At 38.7% G+C, this 27057-nt stretch overlaps 1 protein-coding gene across 3 annotated transcripts in view; it reads left to right on the top strand.

Moving 5' to 3' along the window:
- Positions 1–26791, top strand: part of kmt2bb (lysine (K)-specific methyltransferase 2Bb) — a 36073-nt gene extending 9282 nt beyond the window's left edge. The window contains exons 4-37 of one of the 3 annotated variants that reach the window (XM_056235178.1): positions 113–312; positions 867–971; positions 1314–1470; positions 1816–2026; positions 3517–3581; positions 3669–3903; positions 4051–4162; positions 4254–4364; positions 4563–4676; positions 4866–5012; positions 6673–6765; positions 7235–7352; positions 8507–8620; positions 9388–9593; positions 10873–10974; positions 11492–11602; positions 11916–11992; positions 12105–12325; positions 12434–12537; positions 12975–13112; positions 13327–13485; positions 13643–13760; positions 13876–13954; positions 14071–14231; positions 14316–14486; positions 14598–17646; positions 17723–17815; positions 20165–20271; positions 20397–20534; positions 20788–21040; positions 22024–22131; positions 24491–24574; positions 25145–25274; positions 26500–26791. In XM_056235178.1, coding sequence (XP_056091153.1) covers positions 113–312; positions 867–971; positions 1314–1470; positions 1816–2026; positions 3517–3581; positions 3669–3903; positions 4051–4162; positions 4254–4364; positions 4563–4676; positions 4866–5012; positions 6673–6765; positions 7235–7352; positions 8507–8620; positions 9388–9593; positions 10873–10974; positions 11492–11602; positions 11916–11992; positions 12105–12325; positions 12434–12537; positions 12975–13112; positions 13327–13485; positions 13643–13760; positions 13876–13954; positions 14071–14231; positions 14316–14486; positions 14598–17646; positions 17723–17815; positions 20165–20271; positions 20397–20534; positions 20788–21040; positions 22024–22131; positions 24491–24574; positions 25145–25274; positions 26500–26775 — 7667 coding nt within the window. In that variant the 3' untranslated portion in view covers positions 26776–26791. Of the gene's footprint in view, positions 1–112; positions 313–866; positions 972–1313; positions 1471–1815; positions 2027–3516; positions 3582–3668; positions 3909–4050; positions 4163–4253; positions 4365–4562; positions 4677–4865; positions 5013–6672; positions 6766–7234; positions 7353–8506; positions 8621–9387; positions 9594–10872; positions 10975–11491; positions 11603–11915; positions 11993–12104; positions 12326–12433; positions 12538–12974; positions 13113–13326; positions 13486–13642; positions 13761–13875; positions 13955–14070; positions 14232–14315; positions 14487–14597; positions 17647–17719; positions 17816–20164; positions 20272–20396; positions 20535–20787; positions 21041–22023; positions 22132–24490; positions 24575–25144; positions 25275–26499 lie in introns of all 3 variants that reach the window. The other 2 variants (XM_056235176.1, XM_056235177.1) reach the window with 2 other exon arrangements.
- Positions 26792–27057: the final 266 nt, after the last annotated feature.

Below are 27057 nucleotides of genomic sequence, written 5' to 3'. Positions count from 1 at the left end.
CCATTGAGTATTTTATGTCAAATAATGCCATTTCATGTTAACTTCAACGTTTGTTAGAAAGTACTGCTTGGCAGTATTTTGGTCTTAACGTTACACATTTGTTCTTTTTCAGACTTTGATAAGATGCATCTCACAGAATCAGAACGACTGGTTTCTGAGGAAACTCAGAAACATGCCGTTGACATTGAGGAGAAAGCTACCACCCAGCGCCCTCGCCTGACAGGAGCCAACAAGCGCATGTTCAACCTCCTCAAGAAAGCCAAGGTTCAACTCATCAAAATAGATCAGCAGAAACAGCTGAAATCATCTGGGGTAAGTCCATTTATCTAAATGTGTACCTTTCCATTAAGATGAACTGTTTTTCTAAATACTTTGGGTCATGGGGTAATGTGGACACGTTGTATGTAACGGTAGCCCATATTTTGAAATATATTTTTTTACTTTTTATTCAGCAAGGATGCATTCAATTGATCAAAAATGACAGTTTCCACAAAAACATTAATCTACACACCTGTTTTCTACATTGATAATAGTGATAAATGTTTCTTGAGCAGCAAATCTGCATTGGAATGATTCAGCTTTGTCATCACAGGAATAAATTACATTTTAAAATGTATTAAAGTAGAAAACAGTTATTTTAAATTGTAATAATATTTCACAATATTAATGTTTTGGCTATGTACAATAAATGCATCCTTGGTGTGCAAGAGACTGCTTTCAAAAACATTAAAAATAATGACCTCAAACTTTTGAACAATAGTGCATGCTTTAAGAAATTCTTACTCAGTAGATGCTTTTTGACCATGTGTATAATTGAAGTGCTTTTAATATTGTTTTCCTCTGTTGTCACACCTTGTTTGTGGTAGCTTTTGCCAGAGGGTAGAATTACTGCAACAAAGAGACAGAGACGAAAACCGAAAGGACGGCTTGAAAATGCCTGCCCCAACAAGACGGATGCTTCTCCAGAGCAGGTATCAGGTTTTCCCTTTTTTTTATCAAATAAGAATCCTACTAAATAAACAGATTTTTGTGTTGTTTTCAGTAAATGCACTAGAATCTTATTTGATTCTTATTTGATCTCATTATACTTTAGTATTGGTACTAAAAATATAATAGAAATTCCATGAGCAATGTTGTACATTAAGATTATACTAGGTGAGTAGGTAACTAGGTTACCACATTCTAAATATGTGCACACTAATTGTAATTATTGACATATTTTTGGCAAATATGATGCCAGTCAAACCAGTATGATAACAGAACAGAATATGTTGAGTGCTTTTGTTTTTATACTTTACAAATCTCCCCATAAGGAACCTGCCAGAGGGGGTCCTCGCATTAAGCACGTATGCAGAGCTGCAGCTGTGGTTTTGGGTCAGCCCCGTGCCATGGTCCCCGACGACATCCCCCGGCTTAGTGCGCTACCCCTGCACGAGAGATCGGACATATCCCCTTCACCTGCAGAAAAAGGTACCATCACTTACTCTGCAAACTGCCAAGATTACCAATAAACCCAAGAGACCTTTTTATAAACCATTCTTTTAGATGTGTTTCTACTGATTTTTTCTAGTTTAGGATGCTTTCTTGTTAATCTGCTGTTTACTGTTTATATATTCAAAACATATTTTATGTGATTTATGAATAATACATTTCTGCTCTGTTCCAAAGCCTAGTAAGCTACTAGACAGCATTGTATTTGCCTTAAAAAGTTAGACAGCATGGCAGTTCACTAGCACTAATTTGTTGATAATATTTGATACCTTTTGTTAATTATGTATCGAGGCTGTGTTTTGACATTTTTTATCACTGTTGCAGGAGTCGAGTCTCATTCTGACCCGGAAAGCCCTGTATTACAAGAACACAGGACACCAAAGTTTCGTCGCGGTAGAGGTCATTTCTTTGGGAACCGGTCCCGACGGTGTGGGGAGTGTAAAGGTTGCCTGCATGAGGAGGACTGTGGCAGGTGCATCAACTGCTTGGACAAACCCAAGTTTGGTGGACCCAACACAAAACGGCAGTGCTGTGTGTAAGTATGTTTATGTAATTTTACCCAGATTACTGCAGTTCATAGTTTAGTCTTTTTCAGGCACTGTAGTTCATGGGAGAAACCCGCTTTATCCCTCACTTCTCATTTTACATTAAAGGTGCTGTATGTAATTTTTTGACTGTACTGAAGCATACAAATATCATATGTTTGCAGAGATTTAGGAAACATGCTAAGTTCACATACTTGTTTCTTTGAAACGCAATGCTACAGATAGTTAACCTAAAAGTGCGTCCCGTGTCACTGTCGGAATGTCTGTTTTTGTTTTGGTCTGTGTGATCTCGCCCGCTGCCAATTTGCCCAATAGTATTCCGACACCCCGGATTGCCAGTTGGTGGGAAACACAGGGTATTGTAGCCATGGAAGCCAGTAAACATACTGGATCAGAGATCGCTGGTTCTACGTGACCTAAAAAGCCTCAGCATCCATTTAAAAAGCTCTATGACCAGAGGCATATCATAACACAGATACAGTACATTAGCTGATCAACTTAGAGTGTAGGGTTTGTCGGCTTCCATTGTCAATTAAGCTTGTTCGTGTAGTTTGTCCTCAACCTGGCAACACTCCAACATTTTGAATTTGGACTGCAATACCCATTTCAAACACTAGCTGTCAATATTGCATACTGCACCGGTAAAGTAGGACTCTTTAAATTCTGTAAACATTAATATTTATTTGTTTTTAAATTGAGGAAAAATATACTTTTCACAACCAGTTTTATTTTAGTATTATTTATATACTATATATATACATTTATTATTATTATTATTATTATTATTTATTTTTTCAGTTTTCATTTTTACTTTTAGATTAGTTCAATTTTTAGCAATTTGGTTATGTTTTTGTGTTTTTTCTTTATATCTGTTTAGCTTTAACTTATTGTCATTCCTGTTTTAGTACATACACATTTTTATTTCAGTTAATTGCCAACATTTATCATTTTCATTTAGGTTGCTTTGGCAAAGTTTTTCCATCTAATATTTATATCTTATTTTATCCTATCACTTTGTAATAGGTTTAGTTTTGTTTAAAAAATAACAACTTTGTCAACAACCACCATGCATACAGGTAAAATATGTTCAAAGGAAATACTAAATTATTTGACAAAAAAAAAAGGCAATTATGGTTAACATTCTATATTAGTAATCAATGTGTTACATATCAAACCATTCTAATTAATCACAAATTACATTTCCATTAAGTGCCCACTTTCATTACTAAATGTACAGAAATCCATCTAAAAAAGGGCATTATCAAACCCATTTGTTTTAGTTTGTTAGTTTTTTTTTTTTTTTATTAAAAAAATTGTTAGTTTTTTTTAATGTCTGCCCCTGTTATTATTAAATGTTGTACAACAATCTTCTTGCTTTTGTCTGATTCAAGGTCCTCATATTTTTCGAACTTGGAATCAACGCAGTCCTGTCCAAATTAAACTACTCTTTCTTATTATTATAATTTTTTGTTTTTTAAAGATACAAGAGATGTGATCAGGTTGAAGAAAGGAAGGCCATGAGGCTAAGTGGCAAGCTCCAAAAAGGTAAGAACGTGTTTTAAAGCCGGCATACAAGATGAAGTGCTATGTTTATTCTTTGTACGTCTGCTATAAATGTGTCATAATTTTCAGGGCATGGAAAGAAGCGCCGCTCCTTGATAAATGTGGGTTACTCAAGTAATGAAGAAGTTGAGGGCGGCGATGGGATCGGGCGGATGGGCGACAGTCCATCTGTGCGGAAACAGCCGCGGCGACACGTAAAACCACGTTCGTACTGCGACCTGTTGGATTATGACTCCGACTTCGACTGGATAGGAGCCTCAAATTCCACCTCCCCAGGCCGCAGGAGAACTCCTGGTCTTCGAAACTCGGGTTAGACCTTAGTGATCAGGAATCTACATAACTGGTTCCGTTTTTTTGAAAAGTGGAATTGAAACCAGAATCTTGTTTCTTTCACAGTTATTTACTTGCATTATTGCTCTCAAAGTCACAGTTCTGTTTGTATTAAATGCACCACAGATTTTGTGTCATTGGACGACTTCATTGGCGAGGCTTTTGACGAGGGAGTGCGCCATCGCAGGCCTGGCTTCCACAGGGTTCCACCCATCAAACGGAAAGTTGAGAAGGTATTCATGTTGTTGATACCGGTGGATACCTCATTCAGCCAAAATGTCATTGAAGCATCGAAAGCAACGTCCATTGTTCCTTTGTTTGCAGAGCCCTCAGGAACAGACGCCACCCAGCGTCCTTGCAGCCCTCGCCAATGGTTTCGCAGAGAGAGAACAGGAGCCTGCAGAACCCACACATAAGATCCGTGTTGATTTTAAGGTAGATATCTACGTTCCTTTACAAAACGGGGTATAAAAATCAAGTTCTGTTTTATTTATAATCCACAGCACTGCAAAGGTTTGCCACACGATGGCAGCACTTGATACTGATATGGAATAATCAGGGCGTGATCAAAGCATGCGGCAGAAACTATGTGGGGCTAAAATGTTCCTTACTCTTTTCTGTTTCCCTCCACAGGAGGACTGTAGCGTGCAGAGCGTGTGGGCGACCGGAGGTCTGAGCATCCTCACCTCTGTGCCCCTCGTGCCCCAGTACGCCTGCCTGCTGTGTGCCAGTAAAGGCCAACATGAGGTACATCCTGACTGCTCTTCATTTCAGCAACACATTAAGAATGTTTTTTTTTTTTTTTTTTTTGCCACATTACTTGATACTGATGATACATGAAAAACATCTTTACTTGGAAAAACCAAGCGAGTGAAATCCTGAAAAAAGTGAAGTTGTGAAATCCTGGAAATAAAATGACAACCTTACGTTGTGCAGATGCTGTACTGTCAAGTCTGCTGTGAGCCTTTCCATCGCTTCTGCTTGGACCCTTCGGAGCGTCCACTGGAGGAGAACAAGGAGAACTGGTGCTGTCGTCGCTGCAAGTTCTGCCGCGTTTGCGGCTGCAAGAATAAAGAATCCAAGGTAATTTGCGACACTCCTAAACATGACACCGGAGGATGATAATGTTGTGTTTGTTCCGAGTGCGGTTTTGTCTTCGGTCGCTTTAAATGCTCAAGCTCTTTAAAGCTGGATGGATTCTGGTTGGTTGTCAATATTTATTTATTTTTGTTCATCAGCTGGAAAAGAAAATCGTTCTGAAAATGATTCCAACAATATCGTTTCTTTGTGCCATTATAGTCGTGGCGTGAACTCTTATTTATTTAGAACAATTTTTAGAACTGTATCTTTATCGTTATAGTTATTGCCCTTGGTGTGAACTAGAGTGCGGATCGGGCTGCATTTTTCTGTCCGAGCCCGGCCCGCGTCCGACAGGGCAGTAACCGAGCCCGACAGGCATTAAGATATTTATGTCCGAGCCCGACAGGCATTAAGATATTTATGTCCGAGCCCGACAGTTAAAAATCTCTTTTTTTTTCTCATACTAATGACACGTACGTTTGTTTGTGTAGAAAGCCCGCTTTTATTTAGCAACTGGAAGGCATTCGGAAATGTTTACAGATGTGCGCAACGCATCAGCGTGCACCGCACACGGCCAACAAAAGCACATGTTAACACAGGCGCGCACAAGAGGCCCAAACAAATAGCCAATTGAAATTAAATGAACAAAGCTAGGTCTACCAAAAATTGCCCAAGCTAACAGAACAAAACATTAACGTAACACAAATGCAGCTTATTGAAATGAAAATCACTCTTTTACCATTTTTCTCGAAAACTGTGTGGCTAATAAAACTGTGACATGGGATCTGTTCACATAATCCATCCTTCAATGTTTAGGCTGGTTTTAAAATCTCCTGAGGCCAACTTCTTTTTAACGTCTCCCATCGTTGCGCTGCCAGCCACACGTAGCCAAATATACAATATTATGCACGCACGTGTTGCGAGCGTTGTCACAGCAACATAAACAAATTTCCGCACACATGAAGATGGATGTTAGGGTGATATTTTAAATTTATTTTAATCACAAAAACAAACATTTGCATCCAGTTAAACATTATAATAAGCTGTTTTAAATTTCAAATGTTCAATGCCTTATTGCACCGACGTGACCGAGTTCGGTTCGGGTATCCATCCTCTAGTGTGAACGGACCTTAACCCTAATTTAGAGGTTCTAACTGAAATGGTCTTAACTGAATTTTGATAAAAAATACAGTAAAAAAAACTGTAATATTGTGAAATGTTATTACAATTTAAAAGAACTGTTGCAGCTGTTACTCCAGTCTTCAGTGTCACATGACCCTTCAGAAATCATTAATATGATGATTTGCTGCTCAAGAGACATTTCTTATCATCTTCAATGCTGAAAACAGTCTAGTATTACAGCAGCTTAATATTTTTGTGCAAACTGAATTTTTTTTCATGATTGTTTGATGAATAGAAAAAAAAACAGCATTTATTTGAAAAAGAAAACTTTTATAACCTTATAGATGTCTTTACTGTTACTTTTGGCCAATTAATGCATCGTCCCTGAATTAAAGTAATAATTTATTTGGGGGAAATAATCTTTTTGAGTTAAAAATTTTGAACAGTAGTGTACACATGTCTTGTTCTCACAAGAGGGACTTTTCGATGGAAACTGATGGTCTGTAACAGCTTTGATGTCACTGGTAAATGTTTTTTGCAGCCTCTGCTGGAGTGTGAAAGGTGTCAGAATTGTTATCATCCTGCCTGTCTGGGTCCCAACTACCCCAAACCCAACAAACGTAAGAAGCCTTGGGTAAGTTGTCCACTGAGGGACTTTCCTCCACTTGCAAAACCTACAAGGAAGTTCAGTATACTTTGAAGTCTTTGCTTCCATGGCATTGCTTTTTCTTTAAAACAACAACAAAAAATGTGCAGCATAAAATAGCACTTCAGTTAGTATCAGGTGAAATAACAAATGCAAGACATTGAAGTATAAATTTGTGTTTATATTGTATAATTCAGTTCACCCACAAATGAAAACTCATATTGACAGGAAAATTTTGAACAAACATTTACAGTGGCCAGAACTTCAAATGTATTCAATGTATTTTGTATGTATATATTTTTAGATTATTTATATACAATGTTTATAATGACACATATATGTAATAATGACATGTTTTTGTCATTTTTGGACAAACTGTCATAGTAGTACAGTTCCAGGATGATGTTTAAATTTATGCAGGAAATGTTGATTGAGTGACATTTGTTTTTTTGTTAAGGTGTGTATGACATGCATCCGGTGCAAGAGTTGTGGTGTGACTCCAGGGAAGAGCTGGGACACTGAGTGGAATCATGACAAGGGTCTTTGTCCTGACTGCACTAGGCTGTTTGATCAAGGTGAGACTTCAGGATCTTTCAGAGTGTCTGTTAGATATTTACTCACCCATCCAGTCGGACACAAAATAATGTACCGTTAATAAATACAAGTTCTTGAGGATTTTTTTATTCTTTGCATAACATGATGATTTTATTGGGCCTTTGCCTACACTCTGCAGTAGAGTTGTCAAAAGTACCTACTTCGGTACTAAGTCGGTACTGAAATTTAAAAAATGTGACGATACCAGCATTTCCCTCAAGCATTTTGAGCGCTGTTGAACAGATTCCTAAACACCTCTGATTGGCTCAAGGCTGCATTTATTTGATCAAAAATACAGAAAAAAACTAAAATATTATTACAATTTATAATGATGATTTTCTATTTTAGTATACTTTAAAATATAATTTATTTCTGTGATGCAAAACTGATTTTTCAGCATCATTACTCCAATCATTAGTGTCACATGATCCTTCAGAAATCATTCTTATATGCTGGTTTGATACTCAAACCATTGTTATTATCAATGTTGGAAACAGTAGTGCAGCTTAATATTTTTTTGGAACCTGTGATACCTTTTTCAGGATTCATTGATGAATAAAAAGATAAAAAGAGCAGCATTTATTCAAAATGGAAATCTTTTCTAACAATATAAATCTTCGCTATCACTTTTTATCAATTTCACACATCCTTTTCAAAAATAGAAAGAAAAAAATTACTGACCCCAAACTAAAAAAAAAAAAAAAGATTTCTTTTTTACGAATTGAGTTCCCTTTCACAACTTCTTGCGCTTGAATATTTAAATGGGCAAGGCTTAAACTTTCGTGACGACACAGCACTGGCCCGTCATCTGTCCCGAGTGTCATTCATTCACATTGATGTTCTCACAACATTGCAGAGTTACGATTCATGAAAATGTTACCGGCCAACATGTGACTGATACCGTTCCATATACTCTCATTTGCCGCTTGACAACTGTTGATATTAGGCCCTGGCTGTAAAGGAAATCTCAATCGGGTGGTATGATCTCATGAAACTTATGACCATGTATTTACAAATGGACTTAAAAAAAAAATGTTAGCAGTCTACCAGACTGACCTTTTAATAGCTACCCTTTATGTGAAAAACACCCCGTGTGACAAACACATCAGCAAGTTCTTTTTTTCTCTGTGTGTAGGTAACTACTGCACCATGTGCTTCAAGTGTTATGAAGATAATGACTACGATAGCCAGATGATGCAGTGCTCCACTTGTAACCACTGGGTCCATGCTAAATGTGAAGGTCTGACAGGTGAGTGACCGTTTCAGATCTTACCTCCTGCTAAAGGCTGGCCAGAGTGGGATGGCCACATGGTTTTATTTTAAAGATTTTTTTATTTAGTTTATTATATTATATTAGATTATAGTTTTTAACAGATTTTATTTATTTATTAATATTATTTATTTTAATCTTAATTCATCTTGTTTTATTTTATCTTAATTTGTTTATTTTTTATCAATCAAATGTAATACATTTTAACTTGTAATCTAAATTTATTATGATCTTTTTTTTTCTTTTTCATTTGAATGACACTTAACCAAATTCACAAAACAGAAAGCTCCAGATACCATCGGTTTGTAAATAAATATTTTATACTTATTTATTGTGCATTATAGGATAATTAAATGATTTGTTTGGTATGTGGCTGGAATATGAAAGCATCCTTACATAAAATGTGGTTTTCCAAAAAAACTTGTCATGCAGAGGAAATTCCTTCCACCATCTCAGTTGTTTTTGAACTATTGTGTTCACAGGCCAAACTTATAAACATTGGAAATGCGTAAATAAATGAATACTAAGTTATGCAAACTCTTGCATGATTTGCCAACCCAATTGTTTAGCAATCATTCACATGATATCTGTTTTTATTAAATGAAGCATTCTCAGGGAGTTGCTGGGAAAAAAAATTGTCACAGATGACTGTCAATATTCTGTGCAGATTCTCCACTCTGAATCATCAATAGGAAATCTACCTCTTGCATCTGTGGCTGACTCCTCGATTTTTTGTTTTCTCACAGATGACTTGTATGAAATCTTGTCGAGTCTGCCTGAGAGTGTGGTGTACTCCTGTCAGCCATGCTTACAAGAGCAGCCCAATGGAGAGGATGTTAATGGAGCAGGGTGGAGGGAACTGCTCAACCAGGAGCTGAGGACTGGCTTAGAGAGGGTGCTGGAATGCCTGCTGACCTCCACCCTCACCAAACACCTGGTCACCTGCAAGAAGGTGGGCATCCGATGATCTCTCCTAAACCTAGTATGCTGTACTTTTAAAGCTGCAGCAACCAGATACTGTTGATTGTTCAAACAGCAGCTAGGATCACATAAACATTTTGAAAATACATTTCCAAAATATGTATTGTTACAAGCATGTTCCTTCCCAGGCTCAGGGTTCCCATGGTCCTGAAAGTTATTGGAATGAATAAAGTCGTAATAGTAAAAAAAAAAAAAAGTCATAATTCCCAGTGTTTCCTGTAAATCATCTAGTCTCTGGCAGCCCACCAATGTCTTAATCTGTCCTGTCACATTTTCAAAAAAATGTATATACAAAACAGATTGTTTCAAAGCAGCTTTACAGTGATAAACTGGAAAATAACAGAATCAGTGATGCAAACTAAAGAATTCAATTCTGCTGTAAAGCAGCTCTAAAAAATACATTATTGTCATTATTCAGCTGTGTAAAGTTCGTCAATGAACCAAAGTCTCACAATTACCCTAAAATAAACTTTTCATTATAACATAAATGGTTTTGTCAAAGCATCTGTAAATTGAACTAAAATCAAAAGCGTGATATGGCTTAGTGCCCTTTTTAAATAGCAAAAGGATGCGATTTAATTAAGTATATAGTCTGTTTTGCTCATGCGTTCAGCATGTGATCCAATGTTTTCCATGGCCCAGTTCACAGTAAGTGCAGGGAAGTTTTTTTTTGGACAGATGATTACAGCAATTCACTAGATTTGTTTTGAGACACACTGTTTTTTACAGAAACTGCCAAAAGTAAAGCTCAAGAATTTAACTCTTGCTAGTGAGGAAATTCAGACAACATTATGTAAAGTATACGTATTATGAAATTATTTTACACAGCTGTATTACAATAGTAATATATTACTGTCTTAGGAATAATAAAAGTATTATTATTTATATATTCAAATGGTTTTACTTCCTAAAACACCCGTGAATGTAAAACAGACTGAGACACCATATCACAACTAAGGTCCATGCACTTATTACTAAGTAAGTAATAGTTAAGACTGATTACTTTGTTGAATGCTGAAAATGGGTTACCAGATTGATGCTTTTAACATTCCAGCCCTGCCTCATGAAGCCCAATTAAGAGGAAATGTCAGTATATTGTTGTATTTTGTACAAAACATTTGAAAATTTATGTTGAAACAGTTTACTCAAAGCGGGGGAATTTACTGGAAATAAACTGGATACATATAAAAAGGAAAATTAATCATTGCTTGTTTAGTTAGCAATTCCTAGTGCCTTGTCTTCTTTTGTAGTGTGCTGCACTGGGTTCTCCGGACACTGGAGTTGAAGTTTTGCCTGTTTGCGACCTCCGTGCTATTGGAAAGAAGTTTGATAAGGGCCTATACACATCCTTGGTCAGTATCTCTGCTTTTCAACTCACTTGAACTCACTGCTTTTTTAGGTCTGAGATCAACAAAGGGAAAACTCTGTTTGCTTTTTGAGACCCCAAAAAAGTTTAAAGAATTCTAACCAAATGGGAATGTAGGGTTGAAAAGTACCATCATAAATGGCTTTGCTCACACTGTAGTGGTTTGACCAAATATTCAGTCCACATTCCTTGGTTCAATGTGGCTGTGCAGTTTAACGTGCTTTTCGAATGTGTGGTATCCCGCATTATTCATAAACCAGGGATGTATGCGTGACTGAGCAATTACTGTAAATGTGATTTTGACATGTCAACATTTCAAAAACAAAAAAAAATAATAAATACTCATTCCTTTCTCTTGCCTGCTAACTGCTAGTATCTCTGATGGCACACATTAGCTAGTCGACCTCAATCCTCAAATTATCAGGATCATTTTGTGTTTTGTTTTCAGAATGAACAGGTTATCGAAAGGAAATATTAATTTAATTTGTGGTTTTGTTAAGCAGAAATCCTTCCACGAGGATGTGGTGAAGGTTATTCACAGTCACTTGGAGGAAGAGGAAATTTTACTCGAGGACCAAAGACCCACTGCCCTCGCCCGCTCATACTATCTCACGGTCAGATTATTGTGTATTTATTTTTAATTTGACACCAAAGTTGTTTTCACCCAACCAGTCAGAGTAGCTTAGGCCATATGATAAAAAAAAAATGGACTAATGATGCACTGTTTAAATATACACATATTTAGTCAGGACTGCAAAGATATGAAGGGATATGACTGTCTTTTTACATTTTAAGTTTGCATACATTTTTTTTTTTTATTCTATTCTAAATATCAGCCTAGAAATACTCATAAGATGCTGTTTTTTTTGTGATTCTTCAACTTGGCTTTATATTTGGATGCATTTATATAATTTCAATCCTTTTCAGATCTTAGAGGATGTTTATGGTTGGTTCAACAGTCTGGACCCTAAAGTATGGGATCCACGCTCTAAACATTTGCCAGCGTAAGTGTCTGATAATTCTTTCCAGTCTCATTCTTTTCAGAAACATCATTGTATATTTTATCAATCACACTTTGGCTTCCTTTTCATTCCTGCACTCTCACTTGTGGTGCAGTGGGATGCTTTCACATGCCGTGATGCCACCAAATTATGAACATGTTTATGCTCAATGGCGTGAGAGAGATGGCTGCAGCAAGGCTTTGGACGGCACCCCAAAAATAATGGGAAGACACGTGGATGTTAAAATGGGAGATGAAGAGGATCTGTCCACACTTTTGGACCATAACCCTAAAGGTCATTTTATGGACATAAGGGCATTACAAATGAATATGAAAGGTAAATAAACACACAAGTATAAAATGACAATTGTAACCATTGTTTCTGAACGTATGGAAGACCTGTGTTAAAAGCATCCTAACTTGAGATTTTTATGCTTTCTCCCAGGGAAAAAGGGGCGGCCAGCTAAAACAGAGCTGGACACAGGCTGGTCGCAAGACGACGAGAGACAGTGCGTTCTGTGCCAAAAATATGGTGATGCAAAGTCCAGCGTAAGTATTTGTTATAAACAGTAACTCACAGTAAACTCAGTATTCTACCTCATAATAGCTTGTTACTACAAGGTCCCATCCCTTAGGGATGTCACAATGGTAATATCATATTTTCTAAGACACATACCATGGAAATATTACTGTGTTCTTTGTAGTACCATGAAGTACTATGACATTATTGTGGTTTATGAATATAGTAATCATAGCTATCAATATGGTATGCATAAATGTAAGTATCATGGCATTGCCATCTGATAATATCACTGTACCATAGTACTGTCACAGTACTTTTTGTGCAGGTGCTTACAAAGTTGTAATTTTCAGATACCATGTCAAAATATTACAGCATACAAGTCTTGCTCTGATCTGTGAAAGATATTATTAGTGTCACCCAAATCTATATTGCAACCCTTTGTATTATACATTTCTCTTCCCAGGATGCAGGGAGGTTGCTCTATCTTGGGCAAAATGAATGGGCTCATGTGAACTGTACCATGTGGTCTGCAGAGGTGTTTGAGGAGGATAATGGCTCACTTCTGCATGTCCACAGTGCTGTAGCACGAGGTCGTCTAATGGTATGGTATTAATCTCATTTAATTCTGGTTCAACAGATCCATTGGTGACGCTTTACACTGCCTTGAATTAATAATTAGCAAATATCATACTTAATGTATTGTTACTATATGCCATAGAAATTTCATATGTAGTATTTAAACAAACAGTATACTTGCATCTGTTAAGTGTAGTATAATGTTTGGCTTTGCTAATGTTCCAACTTTCCTTCCACAGCGCTGTGAACGGTGTAACCGAACTGGAGCAACGGTAGGTTGCTGTCTTTCTTCGTGCCAGAGCAACTACCACTTCATGTGTGCCCGCTTTCGCAACTGTGTCTTCCAAGACGATAAAAGAGTCTTCTGTTACAAGCACCGTGACCTTATAAGTGGAAAAGTAAGCTTTGTTTAATTGCATTTAATTTAGCTAAATAGCTGCTTATTTAGTTGTGGTTTGATATAGTAACTTAAAATTAAGTCAAATAGAGGCCTTATGTGCACATTACACAGCTGGTTTGTGAGAACAGTTTTTTTTTTTTTCTGTATTTTACCAGGTCATCACTGGTCAAGGGTTTGAAGTACTTCGGAGAGTTTATGTGGATTTTGAAGGGATAAGTCTTCGCAGGAAGTTTTTGACTGGATTGGAGCCGGAGTCTATTAATTTAATGATAGGTTGGTGTTTTTGTCTTTTAAGATTACATTAATAAATATGTAATATGTAAATATAATGCATTGTTGTACAAGGAGGTTTTGAACAATGTTTTAAACATCATTTTTCAACTGTTAGGTTCTTTGCTAGTAGAAAAGCTTGGAAAGCTGAGTGAATTATCTGCCTGTCATGGAAAACTATTCCCTGTGGGTTATGAGTAAGTAGCTTCTTGAGATTTCTTGAGGAGTTTGCTCCTCATGTAATGGATGTATTAGACTTAGCATTTCCTCTTGCTTGCACATCAATAGAATTTCTGTTTCTTCTACTTTTAAGATGCTCTCGCTGGTATTGGAGTACTGTAAACCCCCTTCGTCGCTGCAAATACACATTTCGTGTTACGGAGGTCCGGCCACCTGTTCAGGAAAAACCAGTGGAAGAGTCGCCCGATCAGGGAGAAAATTGCACAATTGCCCACAGTCCATGCCTGCAGTCAGGTAAGTACTGCGTAATGTTACTTCCTGCAAAGTGATGTGTTGTACATTTTTGAATATTGAAATTCCAATATATATTTCCATTAGAATCTGAAGCCCTCGAAATGGATTTGTCCTCAACACATCCTTCCAGTGAAACAACTTCCACTTCGGTGACTGTCTTTGCCAAACCAGACCTTGGTGCCCGCCCCAAAATCCCTTCATACCCCCAAAACAGAAGACCTGCCGGAGGACTCTCCAGACCACTGCCTTCTCCTGGTAATCAAAATCAATTTAACTAAGTGGCATTGCACATTTGTATTGTCTTCACAAAATTCATATAAAACATTTTGATAATTGATTATTTACTTTTTTTGTATTTTTTATCAGGAGCTGCCCCATCCAAACCTCACCACATCCTGACTATCAGTGATTTGGATGACACTCGAAGGCCACGACGGCATAGCCCACACACCCAGAATAGCGGTACCCGCAGTCACATGACCTCCCCTACTCTTGGATCCCATGCAGGCCCAATTGCATCTAGAGCAGGTGGTTCCCTCCACCTTAAAACCTCCCTGCCTACCTCCCCAGTTTTCCCCCTTGGTGCTACTGAAAACCTGCTGACCTCTTCCTCAGCTCGGCCTGTCGGTCGAAGTGCTTCCTCAGTCCGGGGTTCTGGAATATTGACGCCCCATTCTACCTCAGGACTATTTTCACAGTCCACAAGGCAAGTTGGCATTGGCAGCACCCATTGCACCAACCGATCCCTTACATCTCCCACCCATTTCTCCACAAGACCACGGCCTTTTGATTTTAATCAGATAGACTCTGTAGAACTTCCACACAATTTTATAGCATCACCACAGGAACATCCAGCAGAAAATGGTGCCTTGCCATTAGGTGACCCTTTGGGTACACAAAAAGGTAATCATCGAGACAGTGAGAGAGATTTCCCTTACACATCCTTCCACTTAGAGGCAGACCTGACTGAGGCACCTGAGCTGAGGACCGAGCTTGAAATTGAAGAAACAGTGCTAAATGAAGGTGTAGCTATGAACTGTAGTGCACAAATTGTAGTTGAAGGTGAAGACAACCAGGAGGACTTCTGGGAGCCAAATGAAGAGAAGTCCAAAATGTCTACGCAGAGATTGTCTTGTACTGTTGATGCTTGTAGAGAAGATTGGGGTAATAGTTCTTCTGATGAGGACATGGAGAACTACTACAACTTCACTCGCACAGTGGTTACTTGCAAGGCTCAGAGGGATGCCTCTCAGACACCTACATCTCCATCTTTGAGGCATATTTCCCAACTTGATGGTGTGGATGATGGGGCAGAGAGTGATACAAGTGTGGCTAACAATGACAACCAGGGTGTGAAGTTGTCAAATCAAGCCCAAAAGCCACTCAAATCACTCAACTCTGTATCTCATGAGCAGACAGCTAGCAATGGGCTGTGTTTGACTTTTCCAAGCCCTGTATCTGATATTTCGTCGATTAGCTGTCGGTTAGAACCAGTGTCCAACTCTGAGGTTGCTGCTGATCAAAATTCCTTTGGTCTAACTCAAACATTGCAATCAAACCTTGGGGTGGTTGTACACACACAAGACCCTATGACTAATTTTGTTGAAGCAAAGTCTTTAAACCCCTCATTTTCTACATATGGTAATGATTTCCAATCCCCTCATTTAATTGTTGAGCCAGAGATGCCTTTAATTCTTGAGAGATGTGATCCTCTTTCACCCAATGCACATTTCACAGAGCTGGTCCCAGTCCAGGATTCTCTAGGTGACCTACACGAATCTAAAGAATTGTACTTGGATCCTAGTAGTGGCCACTTTGTGTCCTCTATGGATGACTCTACAGTTTATCCAAACAACCACTTGCAAGAAGTTTCTCCTGACTTAGGCCAAGTTAATGGAATTCAAACTCCACTGCAACCAAATCCTGTTCCTTTCACAGAGTTGCCCAAATCTGCATCCACTTCTGAACCTTTATCATCAGACTCCTCTGTGCAAGTTCCTTTTGCAACATTCCCAAATCAGGCACCTGCTGCAAATGTTTCCTTGTACCCTGTCCAAACTCCTGAGGGTAAGACTGTCTTGCCGCCCATGGAGAGTTTCAGAACCAAATTGCACCCACCTGCTGAACCAAGGAATCCTGCCCCTTCAGTTCCTGGAGGGGCAATGCCATGTGTCCCCACAAATGTACCACAGAAACCAGAGTCAATGCTGTCTGTGCCGTCAGCCACTGGTGTACCCCTAGGGACTTATGGGCCAGTTTCTGGTACTGTGTCTGTCCCATTGCATCCCACTTACCCGCAGCCTGTCGGCTCTACAGCAGTTGGTGTAGTCTCCTCATCCTCTTCTGTGACTTCCCAACCATCAGCTCAGTGCCAAGCAATGCCTACTGCCATTCAGACAGCCTCTGCTCCAGGTGTCATCAATGGGTACAACACCACGCCTATGCAAAGAGAAACTGCTCCAGGACGAACTATTTCCATAAATTTTTCAACCCCCAGATCAACAATTGAACCCCAACAACAGTTGGTTACTCAAGCATTACCAGGTCATGCTATTCTTACTGTAAAGGAAGTTGGTGGACCTAATGTGGATCCCACACCACATGTTTTACTTGTTAACCGTCTTGGTCAAATTTTTGTCAAAAACCCAGAAAGCAACACCTTCCAGCTGCCGACTCCACACTCCCCTTCATTCAACTGCGTTACCCAAATCGCCAGCCTCTTGCAAAGCAATGCCTTGTCGGCAACACTTGCAGCAGCTGGGAACTTTCCCACAGTTGCGGGTGCCACCGTTCCAACCCAAATCCACCAAATTGTGACCCCATTGGTGCAGACCTCCAATACCATTACCCAGCTACTTACCACCAGTAGTAACGGAGCAGCTTCACTACCAGCAGATGTTAAGAAACCACGTAGGAATGCCAAAGCTTCTGGAGATGGAGTGAAAAAAGCACGGAGTAAGAAGGAGTCTTCCACACCTAGAAGAACAAAGTCTGCTAGCACACCTGGTCCCTCTAGCAAACAATCTATGAGTCAAGTAACAACCTCCTTAGATGCATCTAATCAAGCAGAGAGTGCTCAAGCTATCATCAACCAAGCCATGGCTGGCTATTATGATCCCAACAAAACCGTTTCCCATGTTCTTACTCCCTCATCACCTCGTAACACTACCGTTGTTGGGCGAACTCAGAAAACAAGTTCAGTTGTTTTACCTGAAGGTATCCTTGTTGAACCAGAGACAAAGACTTCCCCACCAGCTACACCAGAAGCAGCACCTCGACCAAAGCAGGTTCGAATGAAAAGGGTGTCCTCTCTATCTGACCGTATTGCCACCAAGAAATCAAAATCAGACTTTCTGGACCTGGGCCGCACTAGTGCATTGGAAGAACCATGCAAGTCAAACTCTGTATCAGCCAGGTAAATGGAATTTACTTAAATTTTCTGTTATTTCAAACTCCACAAGGAATATTCATTTGACTATTTTCCACTGCAGGTATGGAGTTCGCATTAAAACCCCAACCGTCAAGGGAATTCTAGACTTGGACAGGCTGAATGAAGAACGCAGTAGTGACTCTGAGAGTGCAAGGTGAGCCTTTGATTGGAAATTTAATTTGTATTGCCCTTTTTTTTTCAAGTTTAAAACAAAATATGAAAAGTGTTTTTGTTAAATATCAGCAGGAGCTACCTTTAATTTTGCTTTTCAAACACTAAATGCATTGCATACTTACTGTATATTACATTTAGGGGTGTGACGGTTATTATATAACCGTGAGACCGACGGTTATAGTTGAACACCGTCATTAGAACTCTATAACCGCCAAAACCGTGCTATTAAAATATTTTTTACAAACATTTTTTATCATAGAGAATGTTTAAATACTAATATCAGCTTAAGAGGGAAACGGAGGCTGCTACTGCTGGAGATGATTCGGGAGAGGTCTGTGCACCTTTACCGATCAGAGCGCGCGCTGACACGGAGTAAAGCCTTGTTTATACTCGACGCGTCCGCACGAGCGCGAAGGTGCGCGCGGCAAAAATGACGCGTTCGGTGCGCAAGACCGGCAAGACCCCATTTGGCTTGGCTGTGTGTTTATATCTATGGGCTGTGTGCACGGCTTTTTTTTGTAACAGCGCGCGCGGCGCCGCGTCCGCATCATAGACTTCAAGCCAGTGTTAATTTTGTCAGCAAATTTTGATTTAGTTTTAGTCTTAGTCTTTTGACTAAAATGCCATTTAGTTTTAGTCATATTTTAGTCATCTGGATTGTTTTAGTTTTAGTCTAGTTTTAGTCGACGAAATACAATAACATTTTAGTCGACTAAATCTACAGTAGATTTAGTCGACTAAAATATAATGGGTTTCGTTCAATTGTAATGCGTTAATTTAGAATTTCTCTAAAATTTCCAAACCCATATACTCCCGGAGAAAACATCTATTAACCTATTAATATGAATGATTTTTAAGTTTGAACATGCAATACAGATACAGATTTAACTGCTGTTACTTAAAAAATATCTTAAAATGAAATAAAACCACTTTTCCTAAAGTACAACACAGTCTTCTTTACAATGAATGATATATTCATTCCTTATAACTACTTACACATCATTCTTTATTCTTTCAAGCAGACATATTTATTTGTATGAATTAAATATAATTAATCCTTATTAAAGCTATTAACAAACAGTGAATGCTTTTCTCTTTTTCTTTTGTTGCTTGATCAAAATTAAGGACACGGACCGCATTAGGTTTATTGCCACTGTCACTTTAAGACGTCGGATCATGTCCAATGACATGCGGATACAATTGCACTGATGCACATCCGACACACTCACAGTTTAAGACATAACCAGCATAGTTTACATGAATACTCTCCAAAAAGGGCATTTAGACATACTGTTGTGTATTTCTCCATTCAGACACGAAAGCGAGCTCAATTCAGTAGCCTACTCGCGCGCTGTAGGTGTATTGTGCATGACTGCACGCTTCGGGTTAGGTGTGTGCGCACAGAAAACCGCACCGAATAGAGCTCTTTTTTGCATCGTCACTTTTATTCAGATCTATATGTCTGCTCTACTCATTCTCTCAGACGTTCACATTTTTTTTACGTTTTATGACCGCGGGGTAGATCACGTTACAGTAGCCTACAAATGTGCGCATCTTCCACACACGCAGGACATCAGTTCTGACGGATCGCTTCCCAAATCGTCACTATCTAACATTTTCGTCTGGTTTTTATTCGTTGACGAAAATGTCAATAGATTTTCGTCATAGTCTTTGTCATTCACAACTAGGTTTTATTTAGTTATCGTCTCGTTTTTGTCTGTGAAAAAATGTCGTTGACGAATAATTTTCGTCGTTATTTTCGTCAACGAAATTAACACTGCTTCAAGCCGAATCTGCCCGAGCATGCACGTCTCACCGCACCGGCACGCAGTTTGCGCGTCTAAATTGCAAAGTTCATTCCAAAGTTTTTTCGTTAAGGTTTTGTTACTGTGTGTGACTTATTAAAAAAAAAAGCACGTTCATTGCAACGTTTGTTTGTTTTGTTAGTTAAGGATTTGTTTACTGTGTGATACATTTAATGGAAAGCACATTCACTTCTAGTTGTCTTGCTGTTCATGTTAAATAAACGTAGAGCCAGTAACTAATCAGTGTCTGCTTGTTTATTCAAACTAAGTTGTCCTATAACAGACGAACAGTTATAGGAGGTTATATAGAACAGTTATATAGGAATACTAAATACTTTCATAGTAATAATAACAAATACCACAGTATTGTTTTTTTATGTGGGTAGTTTGTGCCACCATTTCCACTAATATATGTCATCCGAATGAGTGGTGACTTTATATTATTGCAATGGAAAGAATATTTCGGACACTAAAATGGCCTGACTAATCCATTAATATGTGACCTATCATTGATTTTATTTTAGGCCTGGACCTTGGGATCGCCTTTCATTGCCTCGAGGTGGAGACAGCAACAAGCCAGCAACTTGGGATCCTGCTAACCGTAGTGCATCTGACTGGAACAAATACTCAGGTATATTTTAATGTAATTTAAATGTAAAAAAAAATTTGGTTGTTCTATTTTATTTAATTTTGGTCACTTTAAGGTCTTTTAATGGATCAAAGAATGAGATGTTAAAAGATATTCTTTCTTTTTAGGGATGCTGTCCTGCTCAGATGATGAGATGCCTCCCTCAGACGGTGAAGAGCATATTCCTCCCAGCCGAGACCATCCCCACCTACGCTTTGAGATCGCTAGTGATGACGGTTTCAGTGTAGAAGCAGACAGCATTGAGGGTAGGAGGTCAAGGCTAATCTAAAGGCTAATTCACACTGTACTGACCAACACTAATCAGATTACAGCACTTCACTTATAAACATATATTAGTTAATAGAAAACCAGTAAGATTTTTTTTTTTTTTTTTTTTTTTTTTGCTTGCCATTGGCAGTTAAAAAAACAATGTGTGTACTGTGTGCATGTAAATTGTATGTATTTGTGAGCCAAAAAAGTGTCTAAATTCACTTTTTTTTCTCCCGAAATTCCCAACAGTGGCTTGGACCACTGTTATCGAGGGGGTCCAGGAAGCCCGTGCTGTTGCTGGACTGAGGCAACTCACTTTTTCGGGGTTGAGCGGTGCTCGTATGATGGGAATGCTTCAAGATGCGGTAGTCTACCTGGTGGAACAGCTCCAGGGGGCCAAATGCTGCCAGCGCCACACTTTCCGCTTCCACAAGCAGGCCAGTCAGGAGGAAGATCTGCCCGTTAACCCAAGTGGCTGTGCCCGCTCTGAAGTCTACTTAAGGTCAATTCACTGGTTTAACTGTTAAATAATATATGAAGTGGTAACATAGTGATTCATAATTAAAAAAATGCTTTTTGAATTGATGATGATGATTTATTATTATTTTACAAAGCGACAAACAATTTACTGACTTCTAAAGCCTCTTTTTGTAATGTCTATTCAATGCTTAACTTGTCTCCCACAATAATATTGTACTATTACTACTTAATATTGATGATAAATTATTATTATTATTATTTAAGTGTCTTTCCCAGCAAATTGATATTCAGTTATTTCCAGTTTAATTAATTAACTTGTCAGCCACAGTACTATAGTAGTACTATCACTACTTAATAATAATGATAATAATAATTTCAATATTTTTTTTTTTTTTTTTTTTTTTTTTTTTACAAAGCTTCAAACTATTTATTGACTTCTAAAGACACTTTTTGTAATGTGTATTAAATGTTTGATTTGTATGCCACAATAATATACTACTAATATTAATAATATACTACTACCACTGTGTTACTACTACTATTATTATTATTATTATTATTATTATTTAAGGGCTTTTCCCAGCAAATTGATGTGTGAATATTTGCTGTTAATTTGATTAATTATTGACCTTAATGTGTAATTATCTCAATTGTGTTTTATAATCGATTGACAGTCCTAGTTCACAAACTACAGTCCAGTTACTGGGATGAACATTTTGCCTTAAATAAGGAACTTGAGAGTGCGTCACTATAAGGGGTCTGTCCCTATATCATTAGCTTTTATAGAAGGCGTTTGCTAAATGACTAATAACTAGCAACAAGGGAGTAGGTGTTTTGCTTCTTGGTTATTTTACCTATGTAAGAAGGGGGTTTAGACATACATTTGTCTTGGAGAGTAACAAGTGATGTTATCTAGAAGTCATAGTTCTGTGACTTAAAATGTGCGTGCCTAAAAAGGGATCTTTTCTGGGTGAAACTGCTCACACCTACTTGTCTGTTTCACAGGAAGTCTACCTTTGATATGTTTAACTTCCTGGCGTCACAGCACAGACAGCTTCCTGACACCGACCTGTATGATGAGGAAGAAGATGAGGTTCTTCTCAAATCCACCAGGTCAAATAAGAGTTAGAATTTTACTGAATGAAAGTTTTGTTTCTTGATATGACACAAAAGCAGGTAAAAGTTACGAGAAAAACCTGATAGAGGTTCACAGTAAAACATCTATATTGTTTCAGAACTACTACACTATATGCGTGATGTAGCATTTTGCTGTTTTTTAATTATATTTTGAGAAATAGTATTTTTTAAAGTGCCCCTATAATACTATTTTAAAGATTCCTAATTTTGTTTTGGAGGTCTCCTACAATAGGTTTGCTTGCATCCAAGGTCAAAAACACTTTAATGTTCTCATATACACTGCATCGACTCTTTTCTAATGGCGCTTTTCCACTGCATGGAACGGTACGGTACGGTTCGGTTCGGTACGGCACGCTTTGGCGCTTTTCCACTGCATGGTACAGTACGGCTCACTTATGGGGCATTTCCACTGCATGGTACGGTACGGTACGGCTCGCTTCGGCTCGCTTTAAATGGTACCTGGTCTGTTGAGGTTCCAAGCGTACCGTACCGATACTAAAATGTGACGTGAAAACACTACAGATCCCTGATTGGTCAGACAGACAGAATCGTCACTATCAGCGTCATTGTATTTGCGACACGAGACACTAAACCCACTAGATTTAAATAGCCAGTAGACAACACCCACCGCTGTAGCACCTGTTTTAAAACTACTTGCTTGACTTGCTTGAAGAATAAAGAAAGAAAGAAAACTTCCATAAAAAAAGAAATGGCTGAATCGTGGTCAGTGGACGAAGTGCAGACGTTCGTCTCGTTGGTTGCCGAGGAGCGGATAAACTATAACGGTCCGACTATAATCCCACCCACTATGAAGCGGTACTAACTGCAGTGGAAAAGCAAACCGAGCTAAAGCGAGCCGAGCCGTGCCGTGCTGAGCCGAGTCGTACCAAGCAGTGGAAAAGCGAAGCGAGCCAAACCGTGCTGCGCCGCACCGCGCCGCGCCGAACCGTACTGAGCCGTACTGAGCCGTACCGAGCCGTACCAGCAGTGGAAAAGCGTCATAAGGGTGTCTTAAACTGTTCGAGAAAGGATCTGGTCTCCCTAAACCTCCTTTCCGAGAGTCTGCTCTGATTGGTCAATGGCCTAGTCTGTTGTGATTGGTCTACTCTGCTCTTATTGGTCAGATGGCCTAGTCTGTTGTGATTGGTCTACTCTGCTCTTATTGGTCAGATGGCCAGTCTGTCATGATTGTCTACTCTGCTCTGATTGGTCAATGGCCTAGTCTGTTGTGATTGGTCTGCTCTGATTGGTCAGATGGCCAGTCTGACATGATTGGTCTACTCTGCTCTGATTGGTCAATGGCCTAGTCTGTTGTGATTGGTCTGCTCTGATTGGTCAGATGGCCAGTCTGACATGATTGGTCTACTCTGCTCTGATTGGTCAATGGCCTAGTCTGTTGTGATTGGTCTACTCTGCTCTGATTGGTCAGATGGCCAGTCTGTCATGATTGGTCTACTCTGCTCTGATTGGTCAATGGCCTAGTCTGTTGTGATTGGTCTGCTCTGATTGGTCAGATGGCCAGTCTGACATGATTGGTCTACTCTGCTCTGATTGGTCAGATGGCCCAGTCTTTCGTGATTGGTCGACTGCTTACAGCTCATCCCTGAAGCGAAAACGGCCATTACCACAACTGAATTTCCGCTCCGGATGCTTCCTCGGCTCGTGATACACAGTAATATACATACAAAGTAGATTTGCTTTTTACAGTGCCAAAAACAGCGTCTTCTTGACATGTCGACAGCACGGACCAAACTAGTCCAGGCCTAAGCTACAACTACAGTGTTTAAGGGCAAGTCAAAATAGATGCTGTTCACAGGCAGCCAATGAGGACCATATTATGTGAATTTGTTACAAACCTACGCACGTTCATGCAGAAAAGATTTGAATTACTGACGACTCATTTCAGGCAGTCCAGGTCTTTCTTTTGGGAGACAATAATGGCAATAATGATCTTTGAAACTTTGCAGACCTTTTATATTTCGAAACAGCTATAAAACACACTGCATGAAAGGTAAAATCTGAAAAAGCATAATAGGGGCACTTTAAAGTATTTCAATGGGGTCGCCATGAGCACTAAAATACGAATGCTGATATTTTTGCTTTTGTCTCATAGACTGAAAAATATACATTTGCTTTTGATGACTTGTTTTTTGGGGGGGGGGTTTGTCATGACAATGTGACTTTCATATTCCTTTCCCCTTTTTTAATCTTTTTGTCGCTGATTGTAATTCCTCTTTCTTGGCTAATTCTCTCTGTATTTATATATTTTTTTTGTGATTTATTATGTAACTATGGCTTGTTTCACATGACGAATAAAATCATTTGCACTTTACAGACGTGCAACAAGTTTGGAACTTCCTATGGCAATGCGCTTTAGACATCTGGAGAGGACATCCAAGGAAGCGGTTGGTGTCTATAGGTGGGTTAAAAGTTTTAACCCAATTGAGGAACTGAGTCATAGTTTCAGTTCTGTTCTTTAACCCCCACATTTGAGCTACATCAGTAGAAAAGTTTAGTATGTCTTTACATTTAGCAGAAGTCAAAATGTCAGTATCATGATGAGATGAAATCCACAGGTCGCAGGAAGGAGATGTTTAGGTTTGGTTTCCAGGTGATCTACCATAAATAAACCTGTGAAAAAAAACCCTTTTCATGTGGCATAAAGATGTGAAGATGCACTTCATTTTAAGAAATGCACGCCCTAGGATCTGCTAAAAATATTTCTCCTTTTTATCCCTTTAATGACACATTCTAAAGTCTGGGTTTATTCTCTGTGGTTTACAACTGGGAAAAGTTTTTGCCCTGGAAATTGTTTTATTTGGATTCTATTCTGGAACCCTTTGCCAGTCTATTCTTTTGTTCTGTTGTATTTGCAATTAATGAATTCAATTTTGGCTTACAATATTTTTCTTCCCGGTTCCTTGGTTGTGTTGCCAGTGTTTTCATTCAAAACAAGTCACATTCACTGTAACTGTTATTGCCGTCATAGGTCTGCGATTCACGGAAGAGGCCTTTTCTGCAAGCGAAACATCGAGGCAGGGGAGATGGTCATTGAGTATTCAGGCATTGTTATTCGTTCTGTTCTCACGGACAAGCGTGAGAAATATTACGATGGCAAGGTAAGTGGAAAAGTGCTGTTTTAAAATAGTGTTTATTAGGGATGTCTCGATCCAATGTCAAGGATCGGTGTTGGGGGCGATTAAGCATTTATTTAACCTAAGCCTGATCCTTTATTTTATGTCATCTGTCATGCAGGTGTTGTGCAGTAGGTGTTGATATGCAGCTTTAGTGGGTTTGTCAACTGCCAATAATAGGAAATGTAGCTCAATTGTGCATGTTGATGCGCGAGAACCAATGAGGTCTGTTCTAGCGCATCACGCGCGTCTGAGCTTCTGTGTTTAGCATATTTGATGCGCACTTTTGTAACAAATCACTCGAAAGTCATTTATTTACTGGTTATTTTTATCTGCCATCTGTATTTGAGATGTGCACCAAACACTAGGAAGATGCAAGTACCGGATTCGTACTCGGTATCGACAGATCAATATTCACTGGATCGGATCGGGGGCACAACAAATTTGATTGGAACATTCCTAGTATTTTTTTTTTTTTTTTACTCTCAGCTGATTACAACTAGGTTAATCAACAGAAATGCATTTTGGGTATTCATATCTCTCTGTCTTTTCTCCTCTTTTCTGTTATGTGTAGTAGTATTTAATATTTATTTTATTTAAATAATATTAAAATAAGCTCTTTTTATTAAGCTTTTTTTATTCATTAATAGAATGCACTTTTTTTGTCATGCGTTTGTCATACTGCCTTTAATTTGTATGATTTTAAATACAGTAAAAACATTAATATTGTGAAATATTATTACCATATTTAAATAACTGTTTTCTATTTGAATGTATTTTAACATACAAGTTATTCCTGTGATGCAAAGCTGAATTTTCAGCATCATTACTCCAGTCTTCAGTGTCACGTGATCCTTCAGAAATCATTCTAATATGAAGATTTTCTGCTCAAGAAACATTTCTTTTTATTATCAATATTGAAAACAGTTGTGCTGCTTAATATTTTTGTAGAAACCATGATAGATGTGTTTTATTCCTTTATTGATGAATAGAAACAGCATTCTTTTAAACTTTGCTATTTTTCCTTATTTATTTTTTAATCATATTTTTTATTTATATTATATTTGTTTATTTGTCTTGTTTATGTTTAGATTATTTACTCATTTGTTTTACATAAATTCATATTTTAGGATCACCCTGTACTGGATTTGGGTCAGAGTTTGAATATGATCAGTCTTATACCACTTCTTTCCTCTGCTCTTCCTACCAGGGCATTGGATGCTATATGTTCCGCATTGACGACTTTGACGTTGTAGATGCCACGATGCACGGTAATGCAGCACGGTTCATCAACCACTCCTGTGAACCAAACTGCTACTCTCGAGTCATCAATGTGGAGGGTCAGAAGCACATAGTCATTTTCGCCTTGCGGAAGATCTACCGTGGAGAAGAGCTGACCTACGACTACAAGTTCCCCATTGAAGATGCCAGCAACAAGCTCGGCTGTAACTGTGGTGCCAAGCGCTGTCGACGCTTCTTAAACTGAGGAAGAGGGATGGAAAAGTTGCAGTGCAACTGCACGACAATGGAGCTAGACGGGTAAAAACACTGGGCCGAGGCTTGACGGGTAAAGGGGGGTCCAAGCAGAGGGTTTCAAAGCTTCAATTTGAAAGTCCTTCATTTAAAAGGACCACTAACTTTTAAACAGCTGTTGTGGAGCCAATTATGTCCTTGAATCGTGATTCCTGCCGACCCTTAGACATTCAGTCCAGTAGAGCCGATGACGCATGATTGATGATGTGTGGAAACATGATCATGGCCTTTCAAG

Source organism: Rhinichthys klamathensis, unplaced genomic scaffold, assembly GCF_029890125.1.
Source record: "Rhinichthys klamathensis goyatoka isolate OS25496 unplaced genomic scaffold, OSU_Roscu_1.1 h1tg000413l_1, whole genome shotgun sequence".
Classification (NCBI taxonomy): Eukaryota; Metazoa; Chordata; class Actinopteri; order Cypriniformes; family Leuciscidae; genus Rhinichthys; species Rhinichthys klamathensis.
Note: the sequence above shows the minus strand (reverse complement) of the source record. Positions and strands in the feature narration are given on the sequence as shown.